The sequence below is a fragment of the Protomyctophum bolini genome (assembly GCF_963924005.1).
Source record: "Protomyctophum bolini genome assembly, chromosome: 11".
Taxonomy (NCBI): Eukaryota; Metazoa; Chordata; class Actinopteri; order Myctophiformes; family Myctophidae; genus Protomyctophum; species Protomyctophum bolini.
The window spans coordinates 6999150-7019377 of NC_137872.1; the positions used below are offsets into that span (position 1 = coordinate 6999150).

The following is a 20228-nucleotide window of genomic DNA, read 5'->3' on the forward strand; positions in this document are numbered from 1 at the left end:
CTGTGTCTGTGTCTCACCATGACAGAGGCGATGTCCTCAGGACTGTCCACGTCCAGGTGGAACTTGAAGGTCACCATCTTACTGTTGTGAGTCTGTAGCTGACACTCCACCACCCTGTCAGCGAGCTCGGAGAGCTGCACGCACGCACGCACGCACGCACGACACACACACACACACACACACACACACAGACACACACACACAGTCACACACACGACATTACTGTTGTGAGTCTGGCTCTAGCTCTGACAGCTAGACAGGTTGACACGCAGACAGACAGACAGACAGACAGACAGGTTACCCCAGTAATCCGGAGGCGGGACCTGGATTTCCTCCTGAATATCTTATTGGCTGTCCGTTTGGCCACGCCCTTGTTGCTCTTCTCTGATAGGCTCTCGTTGCCGTCCCCCGACGTCACGTCCGACGTCACGTCCGACGCGTTGCTGCAGACGGACACGCAGACGCAGGAAGTGGGCGGGGACAAAAACGACATTATCATAATTATAACGATGCATTTTCATGTGTAAGCAGTGTGTGTGTGACTTACACCCACACAACACGAACTTTGAACATTCAGTGGATTTTCTGTGCTCTGGGATTTTCTCTGTGTGTTCTGAAGCCTTTTGAGCTGCACCTGGCACGTGTGGCATGTGTGCGTGCTTCATGCGTGGCATGTGTGTCATGCGTGCGCGCGAGTGGCATGTGTGTGCGTGTGCGTTACCTGTCTACGGGTGAAGAGCCTGACAGCTCGGCATTGTGTGAATCGACAACGCTCTGGACGCGCGGTGAGAGGGTGAAAGGGCGTGGCCTCTGGATGTCCTGGTTACCGGAGGAGCTGACGTCGCCGTCTGTGTCGCATGAGTCCGCTGTCATGGCAACCAATCACATGGTTTTAATTAATCTGTTGTCATGGCAACCAGATTTACAATTTACAATGTAGGCATTTATCAGACTCTCTTAATACAAACACACACACACACACACACACACACACACACACACACACACATACAAGTGGGGCAGGAGGAGGAGGGGTCAGGAGGCGGGGCCTCCTCGCTGGTGGTCCCAGAATCCAGCGAGGCGCTGTCCCACGTTGATGACATCATCGCGGGCGGCGGGCTGGCGGCGGCGCCGGCCACGACGACGGCTGCTGCGTTCAGATTGGTTGTTCTGGTGGTGGTTTTTGGCTCCTCCCCTTCCTCCGTGCCCGCCGCCACTTCCTTTTTGGCGAGGCGTCGCCGGTTGTCGCGCTGGCGCTTTATGTCGGTGACGCGGTCCCTGATCGCCTTGGCAACGAGTTTATAGTCCGACTCACTGACGAACCCTAACACCACCTGGGAGAGAGAGTGAAAGAGAGAGAGAGAGAGAGAGAGAGAGAGAGAGGTATAGAGAAATCCTGGAACTATCATATCCTGAAGCTATCATAAATCCCATCATGGAACTCCCATAATAAGGAACTATCTTAACACACCATGTCCTGGAACTATGTTAACGTACCATATAAGGAACTATGTTAACGTACCATATAAGGAACTATCTTAACTTCCTGGAACTATGTTAATGTACCATGTACTGGAACTACCTTAACTTCCTGGAACTATGTTAACGTATACCATACTGTATAAGGAACTATCTGAACTTCCTGGAACTATGTTAACGTACCATACTGTATAAGGAACTATCTGAACTTCCTGGAACTATGTTAACGTACCATATAAGGAACTATCTTAACTTCCTGGAACTATGTTAATGTACCATGTACTGGAACTACCTTAACTTCCTGGAACTATGTTAACGTATACCATACTGTATAAGGAACTATCTGAACTTCCTGGAACTATGTTAACGTACCATACTGTATAAGGAACTATCTGAACTTCCTGGAACTATGTTAACGTACCATATAAGGAACTATCTTAACTTCCTGGAACTATGTTAATGTACCATGTACTGGAACTACCTTAACTTCCTGGAACTATGTTAATGTACCATGTACTGGTACTACCTTAACTTCCTGGAACTATGTTAACGTATACCATACTGTATAAGGAACTACCTTAACTTCCTGGAACTATGTTAACGTATACCATACTGTATAAGGAACTATCTTAACTTCCTGGAACTATGTTAACGTACCATCATTATAAGGAACTACCTTAACTTCCTGGAACTATGTTAACGTACCATATAAGGAACTATCTGAACTCTTGACATACCATGTCCTGAGCGACCTCCTCGGCCACGTCGCTGTAGAGGCTGTACAGGAACTCGATGGCGTTGTTGTCCTTGTACTTCCCCCTCAGCTTCCTGTGTTCTCCCATCCTGAGCCACAGCTTGATGGACGGACGCACGCCGTCGTCCTCCTCCGCCAGCTCCGCCCGCACGCCCTCGCTGCTCTCCTGGAGGAACACGTGGTCCAGGAGGTCCTGGATGGAGAACCTGTAGGAGACACAGCATCTATTTAACACCATCGCTGCTCTCCTGGAGGAACACGTGGTCCAGGAGGTCCTGGATGGAGAACCTGTAGGAGACACAGCATCTATTTAACACCATCACGGCTCTCCTGGAGGAACACGTGGTCCAGGAGGTCCTGGATGGAGAACCTGTAGGAGACACGGCATCTATTTAACACCATCACTGCTCTCCTGGAGGAACACGTGGTCCAGGAGGTCCTGGATGGAGAACCTGTAGGAGACACAGCATCTATTTAACACCATCACTGCTCTCCTGGAGGAACCCGTGGTCCAGGAGGTCCTGGATGGAGAACCTGTAGGAGACAGAGCATCTATTTAACACCATCACTGCTCTCCTGGAGGAACACGTGGTCCAGGAGGTCCTGGATGGAGAACCTGTAGGAGACACAGCATCTATTTAACACCATCACTGCTCTCCTGGAGGAACACGTGGTCCAGGAGGTCCTGGATGGAGAACCTGTAGGAGACACGGCATCTATTTAACACCATCGCTGCTCTCCTGGCGGACCATGTTGTCTAGAACAGTGGTTCCCAAACCTTTTTCACGTCAAGGAACCCCAAATTGACAGTAATTTATAGCCCCGCGGTGGAAATAATAGCCTAGAACTTCAGTGGAGGTCTAGAACTTGGGGTCAGTGACAGCATATTGTTGGGGTTTTCTTTTTTTTATCCTTTATTTATACCCAGGGTAGTAGCTGAGCACAAGTGCTCATTTTCAGCAACGCCCTGCACATGGAAACACGGGGACACGCACGCACACACACATTCAAACCTGGGAGCTGACCAGTACAACCTCAGTCTTATACTGTTGGCCACTAAGCAGCTCCACTGGAGCAGTTCTGGAGGGGTTCAGTGCCTTGCTCAAGTGCACTTCAGCGGTGTTCCCCACCCAGATTTTTCCTGCCCGTCCGGGGAATCGAACCGGCAACCTTTCGGCAACAAGGGCACTACTCTAACCCTTAGTCCACCGCTGGCCCCCACTGGCTTGAGGAATACATGGACTGTGCTTAATTCCTTATAGTCTAATATCCACTAAACTACTGCATCCCACTGTGACACACGCACGCACGCACGCACGTGTGGGTCTAGGAGGTCAAGATCTTTCAATTCAAAGTAAATTCCGAGGCCTTTAGACGTTTCATCTTGTGAACAAAACAACCTCCACCTACGCCGCCTCCTCCTCCTCAGGCTGCTGAGCTTATAATTATAGAACACAACCTTTTCCGTCAGATCAAAGGCTTAATGTCAATTAAATAACCCTCCCTAGAACTCATCACAGCTTCACAGTGAATCAAATGACTCTTTTTTGATACAGAGTCATGACTAACTGTTCAGGAGAGGAGAAAAACAGATTTTTATAATTTTGATCCATAGCACATGCAGGCAGACTCTTGTACTAGAGCATGTCTGAAATAAATGTCAGAGCTGAAATCGACATGTAAATATGAAATAAATGTAGCTAGGTGTAATGTTAGAGTCCACAGAAGGCATGTAAACATGAAATTACTGATTACTCTATAAGCCACATCTCCAAAACTGGTGGGTCAAACTGAACAACCAATATGTCAATTTGAGGCTATGATTCCCTGCATCCTTCTATAGTTTAACAAAATAAAAGCCTACCTCTCATTACTGTTGGTGCGTATGCATCCTTCTATAGTTTAACAAAATAAAAGCCTACCTCTCATTGCTGTTGGTGCGTATGCATCCTTCTATGGTTTAACAAAATAAAAGCCTACCTCTCATTACTGTTGGTGCGTATGCATCCTTCTATAGTTTAACAAAATAAAAGCCTACCTCTCATTGCTGTTGGTGCGTATGCATCCTTCTATAGTTTAACAAAATAAAAGCCTCCCTCTCATTACTGTTGGTGCGTATGCATCCTTCTATAGTTTAACAAAATAAAAGCCTCCCTCTCATTACTGTTGGTGCGTATGCATCCTTCTATGGTTTAACAAAATAAAAGCCTACCTCTCATTGCTGTTGGTGCGTATGCAGCCTTCTATGATCTCCTTCAGTTCTGGGACCGTTACTTTGAAGAAGTTCTCTGGCTTTATGCCCTAGGAGACGAGGAGAGGAGACAAGACAAGGAAGGAGAGAGGAGAGGAGACGAGGACGGAGGGGAAGGAAAGAGAGGAAAGGATACAAGGAAGGAGGGTTATTGTTATAGTTTCCTAATCGCTTTGGAGTGAAAACTATTTTATCTGCAGAGAGAGAGACTGTCACTGTACACGGTCACTTCATAGTGTGTGTATGTTTTCATGCGCTTGCGTGCGTGCGTGTATGTGCGTGTGTGTGTGTGTGTGTGTGTGTGTGTGTGTGTGTGTGTGTGTGTGTGTGTGTGTGTGTGTGTGTGTGTGTGTGTGTGTGTGTGTGTGTGTGTGTGTGTGTGTGCGTGCGTGCGTGCGTGCGTGCGTGCGTGTGTGTGTGTGTGTGTGCGTGTGTGTGTGTGTGTGTGTGTGTGTGCGTGTGTGTGTGTGTGTGTGTGTGTGTGTGTGTGCGTGCGTGTGTGCCTTACACTGGTGACCTTCCTATAGATCTGAGCAGCGTTGGTGCATTCAGAGTAAGGGTACTCCGTCGTTGCCATCTCCAACATGCACATCCCAAACGCGTACACGTCCACTCCCTCGTCATAATGCTCCTCGTACATCTCTGGGGCCATGAACTCTGGGGTACCTGCACGCACGCACGCACGCACACACACACACACACACACACACACACAGGCACACGCACAAAATAAACTCTTTACTTTCCATTTTCCGGCTGTGATAATGCTGGCCTATATGGCTGGAGGCTCCAGGAAGTAGAGAGGTCCACAAGTACATTTTAGGCATTATTCATACCTTCAAAAGTGCCTTATATACAGAGTGGAAGCCGGCGACTGTGAGCATGCTCACAGCTTCCCTCTGACTTAGCCTGGCTGATAAGCCAGACTCATGACTTAGCCTGGCTGATAAGCCAGACTCATGACTTAGCCTGGCTGATAAGCCAGACTCATGACTTAGCCTGGCTGATAAGCCAGACTCATGATTTAGCCTGGCTGATAAGCCAGACTCATGACTTAGCATGGCTGATAAGACAGACTCAAATCACACAATATTTTTCTCAAGTCAGACTGAAGCAGCAACCCTGCTTTTATACAGGTGGGTCAAACCATCCCCTATAGTAATCAGTAAGTGGTCATTCATTAACTCAACCACACTGCTAATTAAGGCCTATACGAGTATACTCATCCACATTACTATACTTTAGACTCAGGAATATTACATAATATACAAACACTCAACTATATTTCACAGGCCCAATCCATTTACAGAGCCTAACATAAATAAGACCAATAATAAACATGAACAAACACCCCTCCTCCTCCTCCGCAGTACTTAATTGGCACCCTCCAGGGACGTGCACACATAGACATCAAAGGGGGCTTCAGCCCCTGCCCCTTGTACCCGTCTGTAAAACAACTGCCCTCTCCAGACCAACGAATGCAGCGTTTACTACATGGTGAAAGAAATGCAAAATGCCCTTCCTCTCCTTTCCATGCCATACGGGAAGGAAGGAAGGCAGCATTCAGGAGAATAGTTTCATCCAAAGTCTCCTGAACTCATTTGTTTTTGAAATCCATGTCGTTACACAGCACATCTCCACTAGATGGAGGGGTTGCGCCCCGAAAACAGCAGATCTACAAGCTCTCAACGCGTCACAGCGCGACACGTTGAGAGCTTGTAGATCTGCTATTTATGTCCAAAAGTGCCCTCTCATGGGATTTCAGCCCCTGCCTCTCTAACACTCTGTGCACGTGCCTGGCAGGCTGGCACCCTCCAATCTAGAGAGGAGTGTGCGTGCGTGCGTGCGTGCGTGCGTGCGTGCCTACCTATGACGCTCTTAGCGAACGAGGCTATCTTCAGCGTGGCGAGGCCCAGGTCTCCTATCTTCACAGAGCCCGTGGGTCCGGTGATGAAGATGTTGTCACACTTCAGGTCGCGGTGTATGATTGGTGGAGAGCGGCTGTGCAGGAAGTGAAGACCTCGCAGGATCTGACCGCTCCACCGACGGAGCAGCTTCATCTTCATCTGCTTGAAGCGACGCAGGTACCTGCACGCGCACACACACACACACACACACACACACACACACACACACACAGGCACGCACACAGAGGCACACACACACACACACACACACACACACAGGCACACACGCACACACACACACACACACACACACACACACACAAAAACAGAGAGAGCTTAGAGAGACATTTATTATATTCCGTCTGAGACGCCAGACAGAGTCCATCCATCCATCCATCCATCTTCAACCGCTTATCCGTAGTCAGGTCGCAGGGGCAACAGCTCCACCAGAGAGCTCCAGACTGCCCTCTCCTCCAGAGCAACATTAGTGACTTCCTCCTGGGGGATCCCGAGACGTTTCAAGGCCAGTGAGTCGATGTGTTTCCTCCAACTGGTCCTTGGTCTGCCCCGGGGTCTCCTCCCAGTGGGACGTGATCCTTGGTCCGCCCCGGGGTCTCCTCCCAGTGGGACGTGATCCTTGGTCTGCCCCAGGGTCTCGTCCCAGTGGGACGTGTGTTGAGGACCTCCCTAGGGAGGCGCCCGAGAGGCATCCTAACCAGATGCCCGAACCACCTCAGCTGGCTCCTTTCCAGGCATTCATGACCAAGATGGCGCCGTTGCATGGCGACATAGTGCTGGTCTGGCTCATTGTTTGTTTGTTTGTTGCGTGTTTTACATTTGAACGAGTGGATTGTCTGAAGTATGAGAGGACCGAGTTGCTGTACATCAGAGAAAGCTTTCCCCACCGCAACTTTTGTTTTCGTCCAACAACTTTGTAAAGCAAACAGACGTGACCAACACTGAAGCAGGAGCCGCCGCTATGCTTTACCCAGGAAGAGAGGCAGGCGAGCCGGTGCCTTGGTGAGGCTTCGTCGCCGAAAACTTCGCTCCCCGCTGCCCTGCATTCTTTTATCCAACGTTAGATCTCTAACGAACAAAATGGATGAACTATCTCTTATCGTCAACTCCAAGCGTGACGTCTCGGATTGCTCCGTGCTCTGCCTCACAGAGACCTGGCTGCACGAATGTATCACCGACTCAGCGGTAGTGATGTGTCGGTCACGAGCGACTCGTTCATAAGAGCCGATTAATTGCTGTGAGAAAAACGAAGCCTTTAAGAGTGGCATTTAACTTAGCCAGATATGAGTTTGAACATGCTGTGAAAAAAGCTAAAGCCAAATATAATGACAGTCTGCAAGCCAAGCTACGTGCCAATGACACCAAGGGTGTTTGGCAAGGGATGCAGACCATCACAGGGTATAAAGGCAGCCGCCATGCCCCAGATGATGACCCCCTCCTCCCTGATAGATTGAACGAGTTCTATTGTAGATTCGACATGCCCAGAGATGTCCATCCCAGTGAAGCAGCAGCAGTTAGTATAGAACAAACTACCCCCTCCCTTTATAGTTAGTGAGCAAGAGGTAAGAACCCTCCTCATTAAACAAAACAGCAGGAAAGCAGCAGGCCCAGATCAGGTCTCTGCTTTTACTTTAGCCCACCAATTATCTCCTGTCTTTACTGGTATTTTTTAACTGGTCTCTTACACTATGCAAAGTCCCTGCTTCTTTTAAATCTGCTGTGGTTATCCCTGTTCCTAAGAAGCCTAATGCTGTTAGAATGAATGACTACAGGCCTGTCGCCTTGACCTCTGTCGTGATGAAAATATATTGAACGCATTATCTGTAAACACCTGTCCAATGTTGAGATGGATAACTTCCAGTTTGCCTATGGAGCTAACAGGTCTGTAGAGGATGCTGTGTCTCTGTGCCTCCACAGTATCCGACCTACAGCACCTGGAGGCCCCTGCCACATATGTTAGAGTTTTATTTATTGATTTCAGTTCTGCAGTTTAATACGATTTTGCCCATCAAACTATTCGATAAGCTCTTGGCCATGCGTATTAATCACTCTCTTTGTCTCTGGATTTTAGACTTTCTGTCAAACCGGAATCAAGTGGTAAAGATTGGCAACATACTTTCTCAATCCATGACTCTTAACACTGGGGTCCCCCAGGGCTGTGTTCTCTCAGCCCTCCTCTTCGCACTTTATACCAATGACTTTATTTCACATTCTCAATTTGTTTATTTCTTTTAAATACGCAGATGACACAACTGTCGTTGGTTATATTAAAAATGGTGACGAATCAGCCTACAGGGCCGAGGTGGCAGCCCTCGTAGACTGGTGCACTTCGAATAACCTTATCCTAAACCTGGCTAAGACCAAAGAAATTATATTTGATTTCCGGAAAAAGGGGATTATGCCCCCATCCCTGGTTATCGATGACCAGCCTGTTGAAAGGGTCGACAGTTTTAAATTCCTTGGCACCACTATATGCTGCTCCCTGAAATGGGAAGTTAACACCAGTAACATCTTGAGTAAAGCCCACCAGAGGCTTCACTTCCTACGCCTCTTAAAGAAGTTCGGTGTGACTGGGGAGGCGTTGGTTCACTTCTACAGAGCCACTGTGGAGAGTGTCCTCGTCTTCTCAGTCACAGTGTGGTATGGAAACACCACCGTCTTAGAGAGGAAACGGCTGGAAAGGGTGGTACGCACAGCGTCAAAAATCATTGGCCTCGACCTCCCATCCGTCTCCTCTATCTACACAATACGCACTAAGCGCAGAATGCAGAAGGTGATCGCCGACCCCTCCCACCCTGCCTGCTCTCTTTTCGCACCCCTGCCCTCAGGTAAGAGACGCCGGTCTCTAAAGTGCAATACCTTCCGCTTTAAGAACAGCACTTATCCCGAGGCTGTCCGCCTCCTGAATGCTGAGCTGACCCTCTTTTCACTCGCACTTTACAGCGTGAAGCTGCTTCGTAAAACGATGAACTGTGATGAAATTGCTATTTATTTAACATGAACTGTAACGTTTTGCATTCTTCTTATTTATTGGTCCCCCTCATATGATGTTTGTACTTTTGTATCTTGTTCTATACTGTCTGAATATGTGATGTGAATATGTGTCTTTATGTATATGTCTGTTTTAAGTGCACTGAAACAAATCCCAATCAACTCTGTTGACATGGCAATGGCAACGGCACTTCAGTGATGCTTGCGGAACTCGACTTCGTCTCGTTCCTGACCGCATCACCGTCGTGGCGATAATCACGTTAACCCACACCCTCTCGTGTAATATTGCTTAATTATAACGTGTGAGTGAATCGATTTTGATGAAATCAGATGATTCTGCTAAGAAAACCAGTCGAGCACAATGTGCATTATAAAAGAACTGAATGTAATGTTTAAATGTGAAAACTAGGGGGCGGGCAACTGCCATCCTGACGACCCTGCATGGAGACAGTGCTGTTGTTTATTTCCCATTTCACAAGAAAAAAAAGTTGAGTACTTTTTTTTTTTTTACTTCTGGTACTTCAACAGTAGTTGGAAAAGCACACAATTGTTTTACTTAAGTAAAAGTACCAATACTGCAATTTATAACTACTTCGTTTCAAGTAAAAGTACAGAATGGAAAATGTACTTTAAGTATACTAAAAGTACTGTGTGAGCTTGTAGATCTGCTATTTTCAAATGGCCGAAATCTATAGGATTAATGTATGTTTTCTAATCAAAATTTAAATAAAATAAAATAAAATAATTGTAGAGGAGTAAAAGTACAAACTCTGAGAAGTACTGAAAATTGGAAATACTCAAGTAAAGTACAAATACCTCGAAATTGCACTTACCGGTAAGTACAGTACTTAAGTAAAAGTACTTTCCACCATTGTACTTAAAACTATAATACGTTTTTATTGATTGAAATATTTATAAAAAAAATTACAGTACATTTCAAGCACAAACTCAACACAAAAACTGTTAACTGTGAGTGGACGACACACCATAAAGCATTACACTTGTTTACAAGAGGGTCCACCATGTTCAATTCATCAAGACATTTAGAGTAGGCCTACTCACGCCTTGAGCGTCCCGGACGTCATGAGCTCGGTCACCAGGGTGATGACCTTCTGACCTTTGTAGGTGCTCTTCCAGGAGTCGTAGAACCGCACGATGTTTGGGTGTTGTAGTCCTTTGAGCATCTCCACCTCCTCCTCGAACCTCTGGCGCTCCGACTTGGAGAGACGGCGAGTCTGGAACACACCGCAGTTATACATTAGTAATATAGAATACAATACTTTGTCATGTTTTCATGTAATGCATTAAATTACTCTTTCGTCGTTTAAGGTTAGCTGTAATCTTTTTTTGTCTTTGATGTGTGGATGTGTATATTGTAGTATTGTAGTATTGGTGTGTGAATGTGTATATTGTAGTATTGGTGTGTGAATGTGTATATTGTAGTATTGGTGTGTGAATGTGTATATTGTAGTATTGGTGTGTGAATGTGTATATTGTACTATTGGTGTGTGAATGTGTATATTGTAGTATTGGTGTGTGAATGTGTATATTGTACTATTGGTGTGTGAATGTGTATATTGTAGTATTGGTGTGTGAATGTGTAAATTGTAGTATTGGTGTGTGAATGTGTATATTGTACTATTGGTGTGTGAATGTGTATATTGTAGTATTGGTGTGTGAATGTGTATATTGTACTATTGGTGTGTGAATGTGTATATTGTAGTATTGGTGTGTGAATGTGTATATTGTAGTATTGGTGTGTGAATGTGTATATTGTACTATTGGTGTGTGAATGTGTATATTGTAGTATTGGTGTGTGAATGTGTATATTGTACTATTGGTGTGTGAATGTGTATATTGTAGTATTGGTGTGTGAATGTGTAAATTGTAGTATTGGTGTGTGAATGTGTATATTGTAGTATTGGTGTGTGAATGTGTAAATTGTAGTATTGGTGTGTGAATGTGTATATTGTACTATTGGTGTGTGAATGTGTATATTGTAGTATTGGTGTGTGAATGTGTATATTGTACTATTGGTGTGTGAATGTGTATATTGTAGTATTGTATAGTATTGGTGTGTGAATGTGTATATTGTACTATTGGTGTGCGAATGTGTATATTGTAGTATTGGTGTGTGAATGTGTATATTGTACTATTGGTGTGTGAATGTGTATATTGTAGTATTGGTGTGTGAATGTGTATATTGTAGTATTGGTGTGTGAATGTGTATATTGAAGTATTGGTTCTTTATGATGTTATTATAGTGAGTGAGTGAGTGAGTGAGTGAGTGAGTGAGTGAGTGAGTGAGTGAGTGAGTGAGTGAGTGAGTGAGTGAGTGAGTGAGTGCGCGACTGCGTGCGTGCGTGCGTGTGTGTTTATTATGACAGCCTGAAGTCCATACAACAGGTTCAGTGTTGAAGTGTCCTTGAGCAGCAAGCCTCTGTGACCCACAGCAGGATAGTAGGCCTACTGTGCGTGCTGGCGTGCGTACGTACACGTGCGTGCGTACAAGACACCGTGCCCCAGAGCAGAATGTGTGCATGTGTTCAGTACATTGTGTCCCAGTCTGAACACACACACACACACACACACACACACACCACACACCACACACACACAGTAGCACCACATTCTGGGCAGTGGGAAAAGGTTTCCAGATGGCCGTAATGGCAGATTTAACATTTCTTCGATCTACAAGCTCACAACACGTCGCAGCCAGTATAAACTGACTTATACTGGATCTCTTATCCTTACTAACATTTTAGTCAAATTTTTTATTTGTTGAAGAAATTGTCAGTATATTTATTCTAGTCATAGTTTTAGTCATCATAGCTTCGTTTTCATTTAGTTTTTATGTTGTAATTGTCAGTGAAAAAGGGTACTCGACGAAACATTTTCCGTCATAGTATTAGTCGACAAAAACAACAGTGCGTGCGTGTGACGCATGGTGGCTCACGAGGGGCGCGAGCAACAACGCAAGCGTAAAAGAAAAGAAGGCCTCAACACAATATCCATGCAGGTCTATAGTCAGTCGTTGGCGCATGGTGCGCGAAACGAGCACGCGTACAACAGTTAGGCCCGTCGCTAAACCCCACCCCAAAAAGCCATTGTCCAATCAACGCCAATCCAAATATAGTTTAGCAACGGTTGAAATACGCTAGCGTTACTATAGCCGCGTTAATGGCTGCTGTTATTCCCTGAAGAAGACCTCCTATAGGTCGAAACGTTGGATTCTTAATAAATACACAGCATCGTGGCTACGAGTGTGCAGCCTTTTTCTTATTTTTACGTGATTATACTTCATGCCTTAGGCCAGCGCCTCACCAACACTCTCCCTCTCCCTTTATTGTCTACCTGCTCATCTGAAAGGACCTCGAGTCGTTTGAGTAACTCGCCAACGTTCCCACCTTGTTGGGCCCTGCAGTAACTCAGTCCCACTTCACACGTGTATACAGCTACTGAACAGAGGACACACTGCAGATCTACAGCAGGAACACAGCGCCGCTCGGCCAAAAACTCAAACAGGACGACTCCTTATCCCATTCTGGGCGGGAACCCCATTTGGTGGTTTAACCTCTTAAACCCCAGGGCGGTCCAGGGGGGACATCGGAGTTGGAACCGGAGACCAATTGGGTCTACATTGACCCGCTGAGCTCTGTTCAGAGGTGGACAGCCGCTGCCCAATGGGGCTAAAGAGATTTGAAGCATTATGTCATACTTTAGCTATTGAAAAATAGCAAATCTACAAGCTTGTAGGTCTGCTATTTTCGAAAAGTCTCGAAAAAGTGGTGCAAATCTTTGAATATATATTCTTTCAGAGTGAATGTTTTAAGTCAAATATTAATTTGCTTCTGGGGGGGGGGGGGGGGGGGGGTGTCCCTGGAACAACATATTTTCAGATAGGGGGTCAAATACATATCATATTTGGAGTCCTTGACATGAAGATGTTTGAGAACAATAGAAACATGGGGGGGGGTTTTTGGACAAAACTGTCAGGATTTAGAAGACATTTTGTAGGTCTAAAAGGCTTATATACTTCAACGGAGGCTTGGCAGCCGTTCTACTGGGCTGTGAGCCAGGAGCCTGCTCCCACTATCTGAATGTGGCAGATCCTGCATGTTCTGTAACTGTATCTCTCTCTGTGTGTGTGTGTGTGTGTGTGTCTGTGTGTGTGTGTGTGTGTGTGTGTGTGTGTGTGTGTGTGTGTGTGTGTGTGTGTGTGTGTGTGTGTGTGTGTGTGTGCGTGTGTGTGTGTGTGTGTGTGTGTGTGTGTGTGTGTGTGTGTGTGTGTGTGTGTGTGTGTGTGTGTGTGTGTGTGTGTGTGTGTGTGTGTGTGTGTGTGTGTGTGTGTGTGTGTGTGTGTGTGTGTGTGTGTGTGTGTGTGTGTGTGTGTGTGCAGGCGTCTGATATAATACCACTTATCTCACATCAACACGGAAACCTCCGTCGCCGACAGCAGAAGTGGTAATAATATCAGAGACCTGTTCCACTTCCACTGCCGTCAGGACTTCTGAACCCATTTAGACCTGAGAAACTATTCTATACGAAATGTCTTCTGAATCATGACAGTTTTCCGAAAACCCTATGTTTCTATATATCGGTGCTTCTCAAGCTATTTCATGTCAAGGACCCCCAGAAGTGCATGCAATTGGACCGCAATCTCAAAACATGTTGTTCCAGGGACAAAAATAATGCCTCTGCCCAGGCTCCATATATGGAGCTGGCCTGATCTGACGTCACAACACTCCATATTTTTTGACATGCCTGACACAGAACTCCATATATAGGAATAAAGGACACAGAGAGGCATACAGAAATGTCCATATATGGGCATAAACGGGACACAGACAGATGGGTGGAACGGGTACTCTGACACGGGTACAAAGGGTATATTGCATACCCGGGGAGGCATGGATCTCCATCTTCCATCGTTACCGACTCGGAGTCTGGGACGTGTGGAGCGTCGTCCTCATTCTGCCCAATGACAGCCTCCCTGTGTTGTGTTAGCTGATCTGAGCCAATAGGAGGGTTGTGTTAGCTGATCTGAGCCAATAGGAGGGTTGGATTGGATCAGGTTTTCTTTTTATGTTTGGCAGTAGAGACCAGTATAGAGACCAGGATTACTGCATGTTTTTTGTGAGGGTACCTACCCTAGGGGACACGGGGAGAACATGTGAGGGTACCAACCCTAGGGGACACAGGGAGAACATGTGAGGGTATACCTACCCTAGGGGACACAGGGAGAACATGTGAGGGTACCTACCCTAGGGGACACGGGGAGAACATGTGAGGGTACCTACCCTAGGGCACACGGGGAGAACATGTGAGGTTACCTACCCTAGGGGACACAGGGAGAACATGTGAGGGTACCTACCCTAGGGGACACAGGGAGAACATGTGAGGGTACCTACCCTAGGGGACACAGGGAGAACATGTGAGGGTACCTACCCTAGGGGACACAGGGAGAACATGTGAGGGTACCTACCCTAGGGGACACGGGGAGAACATGTGAGGGTACCTACCCTAGGGGACACAGGGAGAGCATGTGAGGGTACCAACCCTAGGGGACACGGGGAGAACATGTGAGGGTACCTACCCTAGGGGACACGCGGAGAACACGCAAACTCCACACAGAAAGGCCAGGTTTTTAAAGTCAGGTTTTTAAAGTCTCTTGGTGTCGTGGCCAACATCAATGTAATTTTGTACTCGCAGCGACCGGGAGCCAATGGAAAAGAGCGGAGAAGGGGTGAAGATCTTGGCTGGTTGAAAACCAGGCATTCAGGATCATCTGGAGGGGCTTAAATGCCTCCAGGCTTCATGTGCACTTAAGCCCCTCCAGCCCTGCCAGTCAGGAAGCAGTTACAGTGGTGACGTGTTCTGGAGGTGTTTGGTAACTGTGGGCCCGAAACATTATTTTTTAAATCCTTTATTGCGAACGCAATGAGCACTTACTATGAGACCTAGCAGATCCTGTCTGTGTGTCTGTCTGTCTGTGTGTGTGTCTGTCTGTCTGTCTGTCTGTCTGTCTGTCTGTCTGTCTGTCTGTCTGTCTGTCTGTCTGTCTGTCCCGCTATACGTCCAAATATGGAGTGTGTTGCATCAACACAATCACTCAGTTCCATATATGGGCACAAAAGGGGCCAGGTCCACATATACAGTAACAGCGGGACAGACACACAGACAGACAGACATGATCTGCAGGGTCTCAGCTGCGTTCGCTTCCCGCGTTTGCGCGTCTTACTGGTTTACGTAGTATAGCTGAGCACAAGTGCTCATTTTAAGCAAGGCTCTGTACATATAGACACACACACACACACACACACACACACACACACACACACACACACATTAAGACCTGGGAGCTGACCAGTACAACCACAGTCTGATACTGTTGTACTGACCGGTACAACCACAGTCTGATACTGTTGTACTGACCGGTACAACCACAGTCTGATACTGTTGTACTGACCGGTACAACCACAGTCTGATACTGTTGTACTGACCGGTACCACCACAGTCTGATACTGTTGTACTGACCGGTACAACCACAGTCTGATACTGTTGTACTGACCGGTACCACCACAGTCTGATACTGTTGTACTGACCGGTACCACCACAGTCTGATACTGTTGTACTGACCGGTACAACCACAGTCTGATACTGTTGTACTGACCGGTACAACCACAGTCTGATACTGTTGTACTGACCGGTACAACCACAGTCTGATACTGTTGTACTGACCAGTACAACCACAGTCTGATACTGTTGTACTGACCGGTACAACCACAGTCTGATACTGTTGTACTGACCGGTACAACCACAGTCTGATACTGTTGTACTGACCGGTACAACCACAGTCTGATACTGTTGGCCACTAAGCAGCTCCACTGGAGCAGTTGGGGGTTCAGTGCCTTGCTCAATGGCACTTCAGCGGTGTTGGGTGAGTGATGAGAAACACTTCCCGACGCAGACTTTTTCCTGCCCGTCTGGGGAATCGAACCGGCAACCTTTGGTTAACAAGGGCGCTCCTCTAACCCTTAGGCCACCGCTGCCCCAAAAAACCCGCAGTGGGATTAGCAGCGTCCCACGTGACAGCAACGCTGACAAGTTCTCATACATGTCTTGTGTCAGGAATTATTATGTGGCTTTGACAGATTCAACACAGGTGGATGATAAGACAATGAGCCTGTGGGCAAGACACACACGCACGGGCACACACACGTGTACGCACACGCACGCACACACACACACACACACACACACACACACACACACACACACACACACACACACACACACACACACACACACACACACACACACACACACACACACACACAGAGCACAGTGACTGTGCATACCTGTCCATCAACAAACAGATCAGTGTACTGCAGGCCTATACAGTAAATCATGCAAATGCTGCGTCTTGTCGCCGCCCACACGGAAAACAGCAGATCTGCAAGCTCACAATGCCTTGGGCATGCATGTAGATCAGCTACGTTCTACAGGCAGGCAGGCACGAGAAAACATGCATTTTGACAGAACCTGTCCCCCCACCTCCACCCCCATCCCCACCTCCACCTCCACCTCCACCTCCACCCCTCTCTCTCTCTCTCTCTCTCTCTCTCTCTAGATGTGGTTTTATGTACTGTATGGGGGAAAAGGGATAAATTGCTGAATTTCCTTTTTGGACGAGGAAAGTTGGCAATTTATTTAAGTCGGAAAGAAAAAAATGGATAGAGAGTGACGTGTGACTGTTTGTAAGAATAAGTTAAAGCACGAGTACTGTTTATTGTTTGAGTGAAAATGTTATAATAATTGAAGAATTGGGACTATATGAAAGTGTGCTGTTTTTCTGTGGACGAGGGAGTCGTGTTAGATGTCATGATCCGAGTAAGAAGATAAAAGGAAATGTAGCCTCTTGTAGTTTGAGACTGTTTTATGTGAAGGAATGTAGCAAACATTCTGTTAGGAATAAAGGAGTAGAAAAAACTATCTCTCTCTCTCTCTCTCTCTCTCTCCCTCCCCCTCTCTGACTGACTCTCTCTCTCTCTCTCTCTCTCTCTCTCTCTCTCTGACTCTCTCTGACTGACTCTCTCTGACTGACTCTCTCTCTCTGACTGACTCTCTCTCTCTCTGACTCTCTCTCTCTGTCTGACTCTCTCTCTGACCTTGATGCAGTGAAATGAAAGTATCTACTCAGATTGAATTAGGCCTATAGTTATAAACAAATAAATCTATCACACACACACACACACACACACACACACACACACACACAGACAAAGAGCAATGGCGAGATAAGCGACATCACACACATCAGAACTATATCATGTGCTACCAGGGAGAGAGGGAGTAGAGCGCATGTGGTTGCACGTGTACAGTGTGTACAGTATACACGCGCGCACATCAAAGAGCTCCGTTAGTCCCATCAGCGTAATAGAACACACTGACGTGATCTCATGAGGTCATGACCTCATGACCCCCGGGCGTCATCAAACAAACAAACATGCATGGGCAGATGCTGCCGGTCTAAACAAGAGCTCTGGTACAAAGTTACACAAACCACCAGTGTTGTTTTTGGCACAACGTTTCAGTCATTCATAGTCTCTTCAATAGTTTCCATTTAGCTTTAGTCACATTTTAGTCACCCGGAATGTTTTGGTGTTGGTCTAGTTTTAGTCGACTAAATGTCGTAGGATTTCAGTCGACTAAATCTACAGTTGATTCAGTCGCTCACTGTATAAAAAAATGAAGGAAAACTTAAGGAGACAGAAAACATTTGTTCCTTTAATCTTATCATGCTCATAAAGTGCTCTGTGCTCAAAGTGCAATTAAAAGTAGCGCTACTTTTAATTGCACTTTGAGTGAGCAAGTCTTTTTCTGTCATGCTTTTGAGACCAGCAGAAAGGCACAACAGTGTTCTCAGTGAAATGCACCATTTACCGTTTACTGACTGACTGACTGAGACCGACTTCTTGTTGTCCTACATGTGAGTGTTTGTCTCCGTCTCGGGACTGCTAGGCCCTGATTGGACGGGCCTGGGCAGGGCCTAGCAGCCAGGACGGGCCTGTCAAACCATGACAGGCTGGGCTGTGAAATCCTAGCGTATGCAAAGTAGCCTGAACCCACATCTCTAGTGGCTTGTCAATCAATCTGCTCAATGGAATGTACTGCAGCCGTCAGTCAAGGAGCTGTCACCTGTGTGCGTACGGTGCGTGCGTGCGTGCGTTGCGTGCGTACGGTGCGTGCGTGCGTGCGTTGCGTGTGTGCGTGCAGTACCTGCAGCTCGCACCAGGCCACCTCCACGGTTGTCTCCGTGTCCAGACCCTTGTAGACCGTCTTAAACGAGCCCTGGCCGATCTCCACGTTGAACTTCAGGAAGCGTCCGGTGGGGGAGGCGGCCACGGCGCGTGTCGCCACTTCCTCCTCGCGGTCCCGTTTCTCCTGCTGCTTCTCCCTGTGGCCAGCAGGGGTCCTCGGAGACGTGGGGGGGGTGGGGTCACACCCCATCTCGTCCGAAGAGGAGGAGGAGGAGGAGGAGGAGATGACGACCTCCAGGGTGGACCTGGGTAAAGACTGCGTCCTGGAGCTCCCTGGACCTTAGATAGAACACAGTAACCCCACATTTAGACCTGACGCCTATTCTTTAAAAGAAAGTCTTCTAACAGTTTTTTCTGAAAAACCTGTTTCTACTGTATGTCAGTAGCCTCGGAAACCCAGACGTTTTTATTTCCAGGGAGAAGAAAAAAAAGTCTGGGACCGTGTCCACCTCAATTCGGCATAGAGTAGCGCAAACGTTGATCACTCTCCTTAGTTAAATTGACGCATGCACACACACACACACACACACACACACACACACACACACACACACACACACACACACACACACACACACACACACACACACACACACACACACACACACACACACACACACACACACACACACACACACACACACACACACACACACACACACACACACACACACACACACACACCTCTCTCTCTGTCGCTTTAATTAATCAGTCTCATGTCGCGCAGCTGCGTCTAGATACTCCCGGCGGATCCTACTGGGAGCTGCCTATGCCATAGAAAGCATAGGTGGACCCTAGGCTACTATGTCAGTGGTGCTCAACCTTTTTCATGTCAAGGACCCCCAGAATTATCTGTATTTGACCCCCATCTGAAAACATGTTGTTCCAGGGACCCCCCCCCCCCCCCCCCCCCCACCAGAAGCAAAGGTTTGAGTTCAAAACGTTTGCTCTGAAAGATATTCAATGATTTGCGCCGCATTTTCAGCAGCACTCGGTGCCGCGCTATGAGCTTGTAGATCTGCTATCAATTCCAATAGCTAAAGCTACTGACCTTCAGCTTCACTGGGAGATGTGGTGCCAGTGGTCTGTGAGATCTGTGGACTCTGTGAGGTCTGGGAGATCTGTGAGGTCACTTCCCCATCGCTGTCCTCTTCTCCCGACGTCTGAGACATGATGACCTCGACGCATTTAACCCCAGATCACCTGGAAGAACAGCAGCATTTAACCCCCGATCACCTGGAAGAACAACAGCAGCAACTCATTATGATTCAACTGGAAAAGTGCTCTCCTCTCCGCCAGGCCAGGTTGCCTAACCCTGCAGGGCCTGATACCACTTTGGAAGGAATGCACAAGGTCATCAATGTGTCTGTACACCCCTTATCCCTAAACTAATTTGCCATTTTTTACCATTAAAAAAAAACCTTTCAAAATAGTTTAAAAAAAAGAAAAGAAAAAAAAATATATATATATATATTTTTTTTTTTTCTTTACATTGCCTCCATTAT

The 20228-nt window shown here is 46.9% G+C and overlaps 1 protein-coding gene across 1 annotated transcript in view; it reads right to left on the reverse strand.

Annotated features, from left to right (window-relative positions):
• Nucleotides 1-20228, reverse strand: part of LOC308324633 (uncharacterized protein) — a 40174-nt gene that overhangs the window by 15308 nt on the left and 4638 nt on the right. Inside the window, exons 2-12 of the mRNA XM_080776828.1 lie at nucleotides 19775-19926; nucleotides 18683-19002; nucleotides 10463-10635; nucleotides 6352-6572; nucleotides 4993-5150; nucleotides 4446-4534; nucleotides 2217-2439; nucleotides 1013-1334; nucleotides 722-866; nucleotides 302-443; nucleotides 18-134 (exon numbers count right to left, since the gene is read on the reverse strand). Of these exons, the coding sequence (XP_080632954.1) occupies nucleotides 18-134; nucleotides 302-443; nucleotides 722-866; nucleotides 1013-1334; nucleotides 2217-2439; nucleotides 4446-4534; nucleotides 4993-5150; nucleotides 6352-6572; nucleotides 10463-10635; nucleotides 18683-19002; nucleotides 19775-19895 (2031 nt within the window). The 5' untranslated portion in view covers nucleotides 19896-19926. The remainder of the gene's footprint in view (nucleotides 1-17; nucleotides 135-301; nucleotides 444-721; nucleotides 867-1012; nucleotides 1335-2216; nucleotides 2440-4445; nucleotides 4535-4992; nucleotides 5151-6351; nucleotides 6573-10462; nucleotides 10636-18682; nucleotides 19003-19774; nucleotides 19927-20228) is intronic.